General features: G+C 40.7%; 1 protein-coding gene across 3 annotated transcripts; it reads left to right on the top strand.

Annotated features, from left to right (window-relative positions):
• Nucleotides 1-4,246: 4,246 nt before the first annotated feature.
• Nucleotides 4,247-7,897, top strand: c45h1orf74 (chromosome 45 C1orf74 homolog). 3 transcript variants are annotated; one of them, XM_072563649.1, is made up of 2 exons: nt 4,247-4,382; nt 5,656-7,897. In XM_072563649.1, the coding sequence occupies exon 2, from the start codon at nt 5,678-5,680 to the stop codon at nt 6,488-6,490; it is 813 nt and encodes a 270-aa protein (XP_072419750.1). In that variant the 5' UTR covers nt 4,247-4,382; nt 5,656-5,677; the 3' UTR covers nt 6,491-7,897. The 3 variants fall into 3 exon arrangements, with proteins under 3 accessions (XP_072419750.1, XP_072419751.1, XP_072419749.1); XM_072563650.1 differs by having other exon boundaries at nt 4,251-4,314; XM_072563648.1 differs by having other exon boundaries at nt 4,263-4,382; nt 5,613-7,897.
• Nucleotides 7,898-14,791: the final 6,894 nt, after the last annotated feature.

The following is a 14,791-nucleotide window of genomic DNA, read 5'->3' as shown; positions in this document are numbered from 1 at the left end:
AAGAGAAAGAGAGAGGGAAGAGAAGTAGTTATTTAGCAATTGCGCATCATGCAATGAGACAAGACAAGGCCTCCATGAACTACCATAGCCAATACCTGTCAGGATTGAATCCACATTGTTGGCATCACTGCACTATGCTCCAACCATCTGTGTTAACTCCACCTGAAAAATATAAACTTGTTCTAAAATGCTAAACCAGCTGTACATCTGGCAGCTTGGTGTGCTAAATAAGATGATGAAATACCAAATAAACAATGTGATCTACAACTGACAGGGACAGAGTATCATTCTTGGCTTAGTGGTAACACCTTAACCTTTGAATCTTGTCACAAAGCTGGTTTCTGTTTCTCTAAAAGCTGTTCTTTCTCAATCATACTATGTCCCTTTTTTTCAGAGGGGTAATAAGCCACTCTTGGTGCTGATTAGTCTGGTTTGGTACAGAAATTCAAGGATATTGAGAGGCCTTTTTGTTTATATGTAAACAGATGAGACTTCAGGCCGAAGTGACCTGTATAATGAAAGGGGAGTGGTCAACTCTCTAGCTGTTCAGTTCAGTTCAGTTCAGTTCAGAACTAGTTGGGCGTTCAACAGTAAGCTCTGTGGAAACAAACTCTCTCTCTCTGCCCTTCTAACTCCAACCTGTAAGCATCTGTTCCATTCATTTATACTGGTTTCTATTGTGTATATTTGGAATACCATAATTAAGTCTAGTTTGGATAAACTGAGTTCTGTAGGCATTCGTTACTCTGTTCTTTGTGTTTCATTGTATAATTTTATGAATACAGTTTTGTTTGTTTCTAACCTAGTAGTCAACCTCATTAAATTACTCTAGGTAATTTTCACTGTACACTTACCAAAACAAGTTATGATCTGGGCTGCCTGCTTAAGAATGTTTTAAGTGGTCTGGCTGCGTCCATAACAATCTGATCATTGATTCAAATCCCTTTCCAGAAATTTAAGTACATCACAGAGATTGACAGTTTGGTGCAGAGTCAAAGGAGAGATATAATATTGGAAGTCTTTCAGGCAAAACATTAAACTGAGATCCCATCTCAGGATTACTCAGAGTGCCAGATGCTAATGAGCATAACAACAAGAAGATCCATTGATTGAAAACATGACTGGAGAACTGGTATAAGAGGAAGGATATCAGTTTTCTGAGGCCTTGAGACCGGTTCTACGCAAATGGGTCCTGTCTTAGCTGGACTGATTACATATTAATGAGACTAGGATTGATATTCTCACAGGGAGATTTGTTTGAGCTGTCAGAATTAGTTTAAAACGAGCATGTTAAGGCGATAGATCCTCCTGACAAACAGGAAGACGGCTAGCAATCCGCATCCATGAACACCAACTAGCCACGAAACGACACGACCAGCTATCCTTAGTAGCCACACACGCAGATGACAAGCAACATGAATTCGACTGGGACAACACTACTATTATAGGACAAGCCAAACAGAGAACAGCCAGGGAATTCCTAGAGGCATGGCACTCATCCACAGATTCAATCAATAAGCACATCGACCTGGACCCAATATACCGACCACTGCAATGGACAGCTGGAAGCAGCAGATTGAAACCACTATAAATGCCGGAGGAAACATCACAGAAGCGCTCCACAGGAGGCTCCCAAGCACTGAGAATGTCACCTAGACAAGGGACGAAACATCTGCAACACAAGTTCCCAGCTTGGCGAACAGAACGACAACAGTGAATAGTTAGATTGGAAACAAGGGTGCTATGCACAATATGAGGCACAAGTTGGCTCAGCTGGATTGGGAAAATAAATTAAAAGGCATGACTGTATGTAGGCAATGGACAGTATTTAAATAACTATTCTGTAACTTACAGCAACAATATATTCCTTCAAAAATAAAAAAAAATCAAAGAAAGGACAGTCAACTATGGCTGTCAAAGCAAGTTAATGATTGTATAAGATTAAAAAAAAGAAGGCCAGAAATAATAATAATTCTAAGGATTGGAAAGTTTTTAGAATGCAGCATAGAACCAAGAAACTGAAAAAAAGGGAAATACAGGATATGAATGCAATCTAGTAAAAAACGGATTGTATAAGCTTCTACAGGACTGCAAAAACAAAAGCTTTGCTAAGACCTTGTGAGTCTAGTAAAGGCACAGCCCTGAGAATTTACAATGGGGAATAGTGAAATATGGGGAGACTAACTGATTACTTTGCATGGACTCTTACAGAGGTCTGACTGAATGTGGACTCTGGACAGATTTGTAACAGAACTGAACAAGAAATCCAGCGAGTCTATCTCCATGTCAAGAGTATCTGGTGCCATCTTTTATGCTTGTCAAAAACAATGTGCCAAGTTCCCCTCGCTAGTCAGAAACCAGTTGCCAATTAAAGGGAAATTATAACCTGTTAAACACCCATTTGATGACCCAATTTGCCTCATTAGTCCAGCTTTCTATCTTAACAAACTCACCAACAAGCTGGACATCCAGCAAATATGAGATAGAAACCAGAGTAGGTAATTGGCATATTCAACTTGCCACTTGCTCTGAATAACTTCCAACTTGTGTTTAATCAAACTGAAAGTCAGTGCACAATCCATGGGAATCAGCTACATGCACCTCTTGTACATAGACATAACATCTAGTAGCTGTCAATCCAACACAACCATCATGTCACCTCTCTGATACAGTTGCAAACCTCTTAGGAAGCAAAGATTCAAATTACAGGGTGCATTGAAAGGCTGCAACAAAGGCACTTTGTGTCTACGGACAAGAACCTAACTCAAGTGTTGGACTGGGCTGTATGCCAGGGCTGAACCATTTCTCTTAGCATTCAATTATTTAGCACCTACCTGCATTCCCACATTATCCATGCCTTGCATTGGCTTGCCATGCCAGCCTGTTATAACATTGCATCTCCTTAAAGCAGAAGTTAATAGATTATCTCTTGATTGGAGAGGTCATTGCCTGGCACTTGTGAGGCATGAATGTTACTTGCCACTTTTCAGCCCAAGCCTTACTTCATTTGGACAGATTGTTTCTATATCTGAGGAGTTGCAAATGTGTTGAATTTATGCAATCACCAGTGAACATCCCACTTCTAACCTTACGATGAATAGAAGTTCATTACTGGAATGCCTAGTCAGAGGAACACCTTGGATTGAGCTGATTGACCTCCAAGAACCATAATCATTTTGTGTTAAGTATGACTCAGAGTAGTGGCGAGTTTTCCCCAATTCCCACTGACTCCAGTTTTGCTATTTCAACATTATATTTGAACTGTCAAGTATTTCAAACCTTTATTGTACATAGCTGTAGGACCATAGAGTAACATTGCAATTATGTCATGGAGCTGCTCCTCAATGGGCATAAATAACAGTTTGAGCAGAGTTGTGGGATAAGCTTGAAGTCTAGCCATGTGGATGTTTGAAACATGGAGTAGATCCAACTAGCTTATTTAGACAGTAGAAATCATTGAAAAGTCTTTCAATAATGTAAGATTAGGCCCAACTAAATCACAGACTATCATATATTGCAGCTTTAGATTTAATAGTTTACATGTACCTAAATACAGTGAAAATGTTGTTTTGCATGTTATTTGTAAAGTTTTGCCATACACTAACACCATCTTGTATCACTGATTGTATTGCATGTTGTGTAATAAAATGTTATAAAAAAGTCTAATCCTGAAGACAGTCCTTGACTATAAGAAATAGGCACAGAAATAGGGTGTTCAGCACGTCAAGCCCGCTCCAACAATCAATTGGATCTTTGCTGATTGGACACTATTCATACCCAATTTGGCTTTCCTTGGATTCAAGATGGTGCCAACACAGTGAGCTCTCCACAACAGATCATATTCTCACATTTCTTTCAATTGTTCTACACTTTCTACTGTATCTTTGTATTTGTAACTCTGTTCTATCACCCTATGATCTTTGTATGGTATGATCTGCCTGTATTGAGACTAAAACAAAGCTTTTCACTGTACCTAGGTACACGTGACAATAATAAACCAAATCCTTCAATTTCCTGTTTTCCTCATAAACCTTGTTTCCATCCCCCATCAATTAGTAAACCAAAACTCATGGATGTGAGCTTAAATACACAAAAATCTTAGAGCAGAAAGTAATTTAAAACGAATTCTGCAAAGACACACAAGTACAGGGCTACAAAACTTATGGACACGCGCATGCGCGGGGCGATGTGGCTCGCTTGAGGCAAACGGCACGGATTTAGAAGCGCATGCGTGAAAACTGACGCACGCGCATGGGGGGGGTGTGGCCTTTGTGGCGGCGCGGGTTGGGCATTGGGAATATTTCCGTGCTCTCGGTAAAGTGGAACATTTAAAATATCCGCAGCGTTTCCCGTTTATTCTTTGATAAAATCGGAAATACTGGGTAGGTGGAGTTTTTTAGGAGGGTGGTTGGAGAGGTGATTGGGGTCCGGGGTGTGGGAGGGGGAGGGGGAGGGCGAGGGCGAGGGCGGGACCGGCGATGATAGAGTCTGTCCCATTAAACCCTTCCCCCGGAGCAGCATGTCCAGGGACAGCGGTTCCTGGTTTTAAACCCACTGGCTCTGAATTGACGAGTGTGGTACAGGCCTGGGGTGGGGAAGCAATGGCTGCCTTTGAGTCATGGCGGCATGGGAGTTTAGCGAGGATAGGATTGAACCCTGCACTTATGGATTTTGCTGCCACTCTGTTCTTAAAGGACCAGAGAGCTTCAGTCGCATCAAGTTGCTACCTTCAAATAGGAAGCTTGAGGGATAGGTTTGTGACGGTTGGAATGCAGCAAAGAAAACCGAAGTGGGAAAGCAAAATTGAACTTACTTGCTCTTACCTGACCTAATTTTCAGAGAAGGATTTTGAAATGGCTTACCCCTCTTGCCCGAACTAAAGATCATTGAATTGCTACAGCGTGACAACAGACCCTTCAGTCCAACAAGTCCACACCGACCCTTCAAAGAGTGTCCCACCTAGACCCATTTTCCTACCTTATTGTTCTACAGTACCCTGACTATTGCACCCACCCTACACATCCCTTGTCACTTTGGGTAATTTAGCATGGCCAGTTCACCTCACCTGCACACCTTTGGACTCTGAGGGGAAACTAGAGGAAACCCATGCAGACACAGAAAGCATGTGCAAAATCCACAAAGACAGTTGCCCTAGGCTGGAATTGAAACTGGGACCCAGGTGCTGTGAGGTGGCAGTGCTAATCACTGAGCCAGATTATGAAGGAGAGGAGATGTGCAGGTTAGGTGAATTGGCCATGCTAAATTCCCAAAGTGTTCAGGGATGTGTAGGTTAGGTACTTAGTCAGGGATAAATATAGGATAATAGGATAGGGGACTGGATCTGGGTGGGATACTTTTTGGTTGGTGTGGACTTGTTGGAGCGAAGGCTCTGTTTCCACACTGAAGGGATTATGTGAGACAATATTAGTGGTCTTTGTTGGCTCTCTATTCTCTCTTTAAAAAAGAAAGCAGACAGTATTAGAGTGTAAATTTACAAGATCTGAGTAATATTCAGTCATTTATTGGTATTATAATTGAAATTACTTGTCAGTCACAGCATGAAAGATTGTTATTCTGGCAAAATATCAAATTTTTGCTTGTATGTTTTTCAGTTCCTGAAGTTAGTTTTTTCATGATCTTCTTATCTGCAAATAGATTTTGTCTGATTTCTACCATAATGGAGACTATACCAAAAGAACAACTGATCTTTACTGCACAGAAAACCTTAAGGATAGGACAAAAGAAGAATTTTTCTGCATCACGTTGCTTGGGTCTCTTTGCTGAGATCCTAGCTGTAGATTCGGAATTGAAGCCTGCTTTCCTGTTTGATTACAGTCTAGCAAAATCTGAACAGGTCCAGAACTACGTCCAGGAGATACAGAAGATTGGGCTTTTTTCTCAGGATTTACATATCCTCAGTATGGAAGAAAACGTACTGATAATAAACTTAAACAAAACCATAAGACATTTGGAAAGAACATTGCAAGAAAATAGGGTTCCAATCATTGATGTTTCTGCACATAGGTCCCGTCCAAGCCTAGCTGAGACATGTGTTAGTAAACAAGTGAAGGCCCAGTTGGATCTACTTTTGAAGCATCTGAAATCCCAAGTAGTTCAAAGGGGAAGATGTGAATTAGGTGTTGTTAGTGCAAGTAAAATTTTCTCTTCAGAGTGGAATCTATGTACAATGTTTGGATTTCTCCTTGGGTTCCCGGCTGCATACTGGTTTGATTTTGGCACATCTTTTGAGAATTGTTTGAGCATGACTGAGCTTCGGGTTTTCTCTGTCTCTGCTTTCTGTCACCGAATCACTAAAAACCTCAAGCATCAAATGTATTCGTTCAGTATTCCAGAAATCCTTTACTTGGAGTTACAGAGCATTGTAGCATGTTGGAACAGAGATCTTCAGTCAGACTTTATCAAGCAGTCCAATTTCTCTGAACTCAATATTTCCACAGAGATCACCTGTCAGCCTGCAATTACACTTTAAATATTGTGCAAATGGAATATTGTCATTTGCTAATTAATTCTAATAAGCCAAATACTGAGGATGCTGGAAATAATGAAGTAAGAACAGAAAATGCTGGACGCGTTCAGCAGGTTAGACAGTATCTGTGAAATTCTGACAAAACATCATAAGACCTCTCTGGGAATGCTGCCTGACCTGTTTAGTATTTACCTCCACTTAATGGCAATTCATTTTCTTGAAAGTGCAACATTGCTTTGTGCTAGTCACAAAGCCTGCATAAATGCAATGATAGCTCATGAAATCAAAGTCTGTGAAACTTATCAATGTCCAAAGTCAATTAATATAATTACGAAATTCAGCAATAAATATTGCACCAGTTGATTTGCTTTTTCATTTCTACTCAACCTGTGCAACTAACAAAGCATATAGTCTGCTTGATAACTAGTAAATGCAACAAATATTCGTGTTTTCATATTTGGCAAGCACATACATATGAAGCAAGGCATTTGTATTACATTTCTTAGATTGTCCATCCAGATGAGAAATGACCTTTCTTATGTCATGTTTTTGAATCTTCATGATTCTAATATTTTTGCCTCTGCTGAAGTGATTGAAGTGCATGCTAAATGCTGATCATTCTGTGGATGAAACAATTCTTAACATAGTCCTCGAACAGCCTTGTTCCATTTTCAATCAATGTCCCATTATTCTGAGGTGGTTGTCTAGAGTTTATTGAGTTCCAGTTCCATCTATTGGCTCTTCCAAGGTTCCTTGAGAAGTTGGTGTACTTCCTTGAGCTCCTAAATCTTTGAATAGGTTCTCTGGATTTGTCTTTTTTTAACATCAGTATTAACCCATGTATTTCTATAGATCTATTTCAGCTACTTTCTTTTAGGATTTCTAGCAGTTCATGCATTGAAAAGTCAAGAAGAGGCCAGTTCAGAAATTCATGGACTGTGCCATGTTACCAGATGTTTTCTTTACATGTTGTAACACAACAATTGCAATAACATCCACTGTTGCTTCCAATTCCACTTACATTGTTATTGCAACTTGCCATTGAAAAGCTATTGATGAATTGGTATTTCTCTGGTTCGCTGCCTGAAAGCAGGTCCTTTTCAACTATTTCTTGAACTGTAGCAAAATGCTGTATTTTGTTTTATTGTATGGGTGAATGATAGGTCCAGAGTATACCTTAACCACAGCAAGATTCAAAATCCCATCAGTTGATGTTAAGTTGCTCCACACATGAACTGAGCTATAAGAAACCAGTGATATACCAGTCAGTATCCCAATACAACTTGAATTATTTTGTGTCATGCCACCTCCAAAATCAGTTTTTGTCTCAGAGTGACCAATGATGGCATTATGTACTGTATCTTATACTGCAGTGGACAGGTAAATCAAAATAAAACACACAGATTTATATTTCTGGTTGTCTTTATACTTGACTGAAGTTAGATATCAAAATGGAAAAAATGCATTTATAAGCATTTTATATATATATATTATATATATGTATTATAGTGGTTAAAACCTCACTGGTTGGTTGTATTTGTTTTGCTGTTGAGATATGGAATTGAGATTCTGTTTCCAGTCTGAAGTAGGAGTAGGATTTCACAATCAACTGCACTAGAGGTGAGCAGAGCCTTATTTAATGCATGTTCAAGTAATACTGGAAGTATTATAGAACATAGCTCTGAGTGTGCTGCAAAATGTTTGAAATTTACTCCAAACATACAGTTATAAATAAGAACCAGAAAGAGACCATAAGACATAGGAGTGGAAGTAAGGCCATTCGGCCCATCAAGTTCACACCGCCATTCGATCATGGCTGGTGGGCATTTCAACTCCACTTATTCGCACTTTGCCTGTAGCCCTTGATCTTGCAAGGAATTATCAATTTCTGCCTTGAAGACATTGAACATCCCTATCTCTACTGCACTCTGTGGCAATGAATTCCACAGGCCCACCACTCTCTGGCTGAAGAAATGTCTCCTCATGTCCATTCTAACTTGACATCCTCTAATTCTAAGGTTGGGTCCTGGTCTCCCCGCCTAACGGAAATAAATTCCCAGTATCCACCCTTTCTAAGCTATGTGTTATTTTTAAGTTTCTACTAGATCTTCCCTCAACCTTCTAAATCTAATGAGTACAATCCCAGGATCCTCAGCCATTCATCGTATGTTGGGCCTACCATTCCAGGAATCATCCGTGAGAATCTCTGCTGGACACACTCCAGTGCCAGTATGTCCTCCCTGAGGTGTGTGGCCCAACATTGGACACAGTATTCTAAATAGTGCTTAACTAGAGCTTTATAAAGTCTCAGTAGCACATTGCTGCTTTTGCATTCCAACCCTCTTGAGATAAATGATAACATTACATTTGCTTTCTTAACCATGGACTCAACCTGCAAGTCAACCTTTAGAGAATCCTGGACTAGCATTCCCAGATCCCTTTGTACTTTGGCTTTATGAATTTTCTTACCATTTAGAAAATAGTCCATGCCCATATTCTTTTTTCCAAAGTGCAAGACCTCGCATTTGCTCACGTTGAATTTCATCAACAATTTCCTGGACCTCGCTCCTAAATTGTCTAAATCTTTCTGCAGACTCCCCACCTCCTCAGAACTACCTGCCTGTCTGCCTAACTTTGTATCATTGGCGAACTTTGCCAGAATGCCCCAGTCCCTTAATCCAGATCATTTATATATAAAATGGACAGCTCTGGCTCCAACACTGAACCCTGCGGTACACCACATGTCATCAGCTGCCATTCCAAAAAAGAACCTTTTATCCCAACTCTCTGCCTTCTGTCAGACAGCCAATACTCAATCCGTGCCAGTAGTTCACCACGAACATCATATACCCTCACCTTACTCAGCAGCCTCTCGTGAGGCATCTTATCAAAGGCTTTTTGGAAGTCTAGGTAGATAACATCCACTGGGTTTCCCTGGTCGAATCAACTTGTTACCTCTCCAAAGAACTCTAGCAGATTTGTCAGGCATGACCTCCTCTTACTAAACCCATGCTGACTTGTTCTAATCTGACCCTGCACTTCCAAAAATTTAGAAATTCCATCCTTAATGATGGATTCTGGAATTTTACCGACAACAGCGCTTAGGCTAATTGGCCTATAATTTTCCATCTTTTGTCTTGATCCTTTCTTGATTAAGGGGGTTGCAACAGCAATTTTTCAATCATCTGGGACTTTCCCTGACTCCAGTGATTTTTGAAAGATCACAATCAATGCCTCTGCTATTTCTTCAGCCACCCTCCTCAGAACTCTAGGATGTAAACCATCAGGGCCAGGGGATTTATCAATTTTTAGACCTCTTAGCTTTTCTATCACTTTGTCATTTGTAATGGCTACCATACTCAAATCTGCCCCCGACTCTTCTTAATTGTTGGGATATTACTCATGTCTTCCACTGCGAAGATTGATGCAAAGTACTTACTGAGTTTTTCAGCTATTTCCTTATCTTCCATCACTAGTGTTCTTGCATCAATTTGGAATGGTGCAATTTCTACTTTTGCCCCTCATTTGTTTCTTATGTGGGTGACACGGTGGCACAGTGGTTAGCACTGCTGCCTCACAGCGCCAGAGACCTGGGTTCAATTCCTGCCCCAGGCAACTCTCTGTGTGGAGTTTGCACATTCTCCCCGTGTCTGTGTGGGTTTCCTCCGGATGCTCCGGTTTCCTCCCACAGTCCAAAAATGTGCAGGTTAGGCGAATTGGCCAAGTTAAATTGTCCATAGTATTAGGAGAAGGGGTAAATGTAGGGGAATGAGTCTGGGTGGGTTGCGCTTCAGCGGGTCAGTATGGACTTGTTGGGCCAAAGGGCCTGTTTCCACACTAAGTAATCTAATCTTATGTATTGAAAGAAACTTTTACTATCATTTCTAATATTACTGGCTAGGTTACCCTCATATTTGATCTGCTCTTTCCTTATTTCTCTCTTTGTTATCCTCTGTTTGTTTTTGTAGCCTTCCCAATCTTCTGATTTCCCAGTGCTCTTGGCTGTTTTATAGACTCTCTCTTTTTGTTTAATACATTTCCTGACTACCTTTGTCAGCCATGGCTGTGTAGTTTCCACCCCCTCCCCCTGGATAATCTTTCTTTTCTTTGGGATGAACCTGTGTCCTCAATTACATCCAGAAACTCCTGCCATTGTTGCTCCACTGTCTTCCCTACGAGGCTCTGCTTCAAGTCGATTTTCATTAGTTCCCCTCTCATGCCCCTGTATTTGACTGTAACACCATTGCATCCGATTTTGCCTTCTTTCTCTCAAACTGCAGACTGAACTCTACCATATTATGATTGCTGCCTCTTAAGTGTTCCCTTACTTTAAGATCTGGCTCATTACATAGCACTAATTCCAGATTAGCCTGCTCCTTTGTGGGCTCCACCACAAGCCTTTACAAAAAGCCATCCTGTAAGCATTCCTAAGAGGTACTGTATGTGATTGGTAGGGCAGATGAATTCTTCCGATGCTTTTCTGATGCACATTTGAACAAGGATGGGTATCTTCTGCAGACACCCCAGATCCAACTACAGATGACGATCTACTTTTTAAAGTCAAAATTGCTTCTTTTTTTTCACAATCATGACGCCTCACTTTAGTATCTCAATCGATTCTATCAACTTCCACCAGAGGGAGCTAAACTCCATAACACAATAAAAACCAAAACAACTACAAATGCAGAGGTTCTGAGGAAGGATCATTGGACCTGAAATGTGATGCTGCAAATGAAATTGCTTACCTTGTCCAGCAATTTCTGTTTCTATTCCAGAATGACAATTTGGGTTTACAGAGTTCATCCAGCCCTCCCAGCCCAAAGGAAGTAAGCCATTCAAGGTTATTCTTCCTGACGGTTTGAAATGTATTTTTTAACTAGGTTACAATTCTCCAATATTGTAAAGTTCTAGGTGAAATTCCTCAGAAAATATTCCCCCCACCAAAGAGAATGGGAAGAGGGTTCACTGAGTGCTTAATACTGAAGATTAGATGAGGCAATTTAAATGTTAAGCAAACTGAAATGCTATGGTACAAAAAGGCATGCAGCTTTGGTGGTTTTTCAAAGCTAATAATATCCTCAATAGTTAATTGATTCTTTTTGCTATAAGAGAATCCAAATTTTGACCTCTACTTAATATAAACACATGACTTAAAAGGAAAGGAAGGATATCATCAAACATCACAATTATCTTGGTTCTTGTGAATGAGATCCATTAGGTTCATACTGAGTGACATGGAGTTGACTCATACCAATGTCTGGATTAGTGGTGCTGGAAGAGCACAGCAGTTCAGGCAGCATCCAAGTAGCTTCGAAATCGACGTTTCGGGCAAAAGCCCTTCATCAGGAACCTCATACCAATGTGTCTCCCCTACTGAATCTAATCATTAGCTTTGAAATATTTATATATTTTTGGTGGCATATCATTAAAAAGATGGTGTAAAAAAGATGAAAAGGATCATTCTGAAATGTTTTCCCATATTTGGTGAGAGGGCTTTCCTATTGTGATTAAGCTGCCCAGAGGGTGGTACGTGTACGGAATGAGCTGCCAGGGGAAGTGGTGGAAGCTAGTACAATTGCAACATTTAAAAGGCATCTGGATGCGTATATGAATAGGAAGGGTTTGGACAGATATAGGCCAGGTGCTGGCAGGTGAGACTAGATTGGGTTGGATATCTGGTCAGCATGGATGAGTTGGACTGAAAAGTCAGTTTCTGTGCTGTATATCTCTTTGACTCTATGAATTTAAATGTTTCTTTAATTTATCCTTGGAAAAACTAGGTTGGGCAACAGTCATGTTGGTTCATCTGTTTGGACGTGATACTATCTCCAGTAAGAGAATGAGACTTGGTCCCAGCATTCCTTTATCAGATTGTAGTCCAACTAATTAGCATTACATGGTTATCATCAGAAGGATCCCGAGGATAGTGGCTTTTAAACTGTGTTTAATCCTTATGAGTAATTGTGCTTTGTTGTGAAGGGAGTTGACAATTAATGCCTGGTTATTTTTGTCCTTAGAAGAATACAGCTTGCTTGAGGGGTTTACTAAAAAGTACCTTACAATTTCATCTATCGCATATATTTTAACCCTGATTATTTCACAACATTGTCTTCCCATCTTTTTCTTCATTGTTGTTCACAATTAATTTTGAGCACCGATCAATAGTAATACACCAAGAATACTGTTTGATTTTGCAACCCATGCTCAGCAGTTTTGAAACTCCACGCTGGGATTATTGTCATTTTTCTCCCTTTGCAAAAATCCATAGAAAAGTCATAATTGTTCTATGCTGCTCTGAGGAAGCTGTACAATGACCTACAACAGCATTGACTCAAATATTATATGTATACCTTCAACTAAAATACAAATATTTTAAAGATGAATAGTTAAACTATGGGACATGAGATAGCTTTGTTAAATAGGGTTAAGAAGAATCCAAAGGGCTTTTAGAAATACATAAGGACAAAAGGGTAACTAGGGAGAGAATAGGGCCTGTCAAAGATCAGCAAGGCAGCCTTTGTGTGGAGCTGAGGAGATGGGGGAAATTCTAAACAAGTATTTTGCATCAATGTTTACTGTGGAAAAGGACATGGAAGATATAGAATGTAGGGAAATAGACATCTTGAAAAATGTCCATTTTACAGAGGAGGAAGTGCTGGATGGCTTGAAATGGTTAAAGGTGGATAAATCCCCAGGACCTGATCAGGTGTACCCTAGAACTCTGTGGGAAGCTAGAGAAGTGATTGCTGGGCCTCTTGCTGAGATATTTGTATCATCGATAGTCATGGGTGAGGTGCTGGAAGACTGGAGGTTGGGTAACATCGTGCCACTTTTTAAGAAAGGTGGTAAGGACAAGCCAGGGAACTATAGACCAGTGAGCCTAATGTCGGTGGTGGGCAAGTTGTTGGAGGGAATCCTGAGGGACAGGGTGTACATGTATTTGGAAAGGCAAGGACTGATTAGGGATAGTCAGCATGGCTTTGTGTGTGGGAAATCATGTCTCACAAACTTGATTAAGTTATTTGAAGAAGTAACAAAAAAGATTGACGAGGGCAGAGTGTTAGACATGATCTACATGGACTTCAGTAAGGCGTTCGACAAGGTTCCCTATGGGAGACAGATTAGTAAGGTTAGATCTCACGGAATACAGGGAGAACTAGCCATTTGGATACAGAACTGGCTGAAGACAGAGGGTGGTGGTGGAGAGTTGTTTTTCAGACTGGAGGCCTGTGACCAGTGGAGTGCCACAAGGATTGGTGCAGTGTCCACTGTTTTTGTCATTTACATAAATGATTTGGATGTGAGCATAAGAGGTACAGTTAGTAAGTTTGCAGATGACACCAAAATTGGAGGTGTAGTGGACAGCGAAGAGGGTTACCTCAGATTACAACAGGATCTGGACCAGATGGGCCAATGGGCTGAGAAGTGGCAGATGGAGTTTAATTGAGATAAATGCGAGGTGCTGCATTTTGTAAAAGCAAATCTTAGCAGGACTTATACACTTAATGGTAAGGTCCTAGGGAGTGTTGCTGAACAAAGAGACCTTGGAGTGCAGGTTCGTAGCTCCTTGAAAGTGGAGTTGGAGGTAGATAGGATAGTGAAGAAGGCGTTTGGTATGCTTTATTGATCAGAGTATTGAGTACAGGAATTGGGAGGTCATGTTGTGGCTGTACAGGACATTGGTTAGGCCACTGTTGGAATAGTGCGTGCAATTCTGGTCTCCTTCCTATCGGAGAGATGTTGTGAAACCTGAAAGGGTTCAGAAAAGATTTATAAGGATGTTGCCAGGGTTGTAGGATTTGAGCTATTGGGAGAGGTTGAATAGGCTGGGTCTGTTTTCTCTGGAGCATCAGAGGCTGAGGGGTGACCTTATAGAGGTTTATAAAATCATGAAGGGCATGGATAGGGTAAAAAGACAAGGTCTTTTCCCTGGTGTGGGGGAGTTCAGAACTAGAGGGCATAGGGTTAGGGTGAGGGGGGAAAATGTAAAAGAGACTTAAGGGGTAACCTTTTCATGCAGAGGGTGGTACATGTGTGGAATGGGCTGCTAGAAGAAGTATTGAAGGCTGGTACAATTGCAACATTTAAAAGGCATCCAAGTGGGTATGTGAATAGGAAGGGTTTGCAGGGTTATGGACCGGTGCTGGCAGGTGGGACTAAATTGGGGTGGGATATCTGGTCAGCATGGATGAGTTGGACCAAAGGGTTTGTTTCCGTGCTGTACATCTCTATGACACTATGACTAAAAGTCAGGACAACATTTATAATAATTGTATTCTTTACTAAGGTCATTTGATGTGTAAA

Source organism: Chiloscyllium punctatum, chromosome 45 (genome assembly GCF_047496795.1).
Source record: "Chiloscyllium punctatum isolate Juve2018m chromosome 45, sChiPun1.3, whole genome shotgun sequence".
Taxonomy (NCBI): Eukaryota; Metazoa; Chordata; class Chondrichthyes; order Orectolobiformes; family Hemiscylliidae; genus Chiloscyllium; species Chiloscyllium punctatum.
Note: the sequence above shows the minus strand (reverse complement) of the source record. Positions and strands in the feature narration are given on the sequence as shown.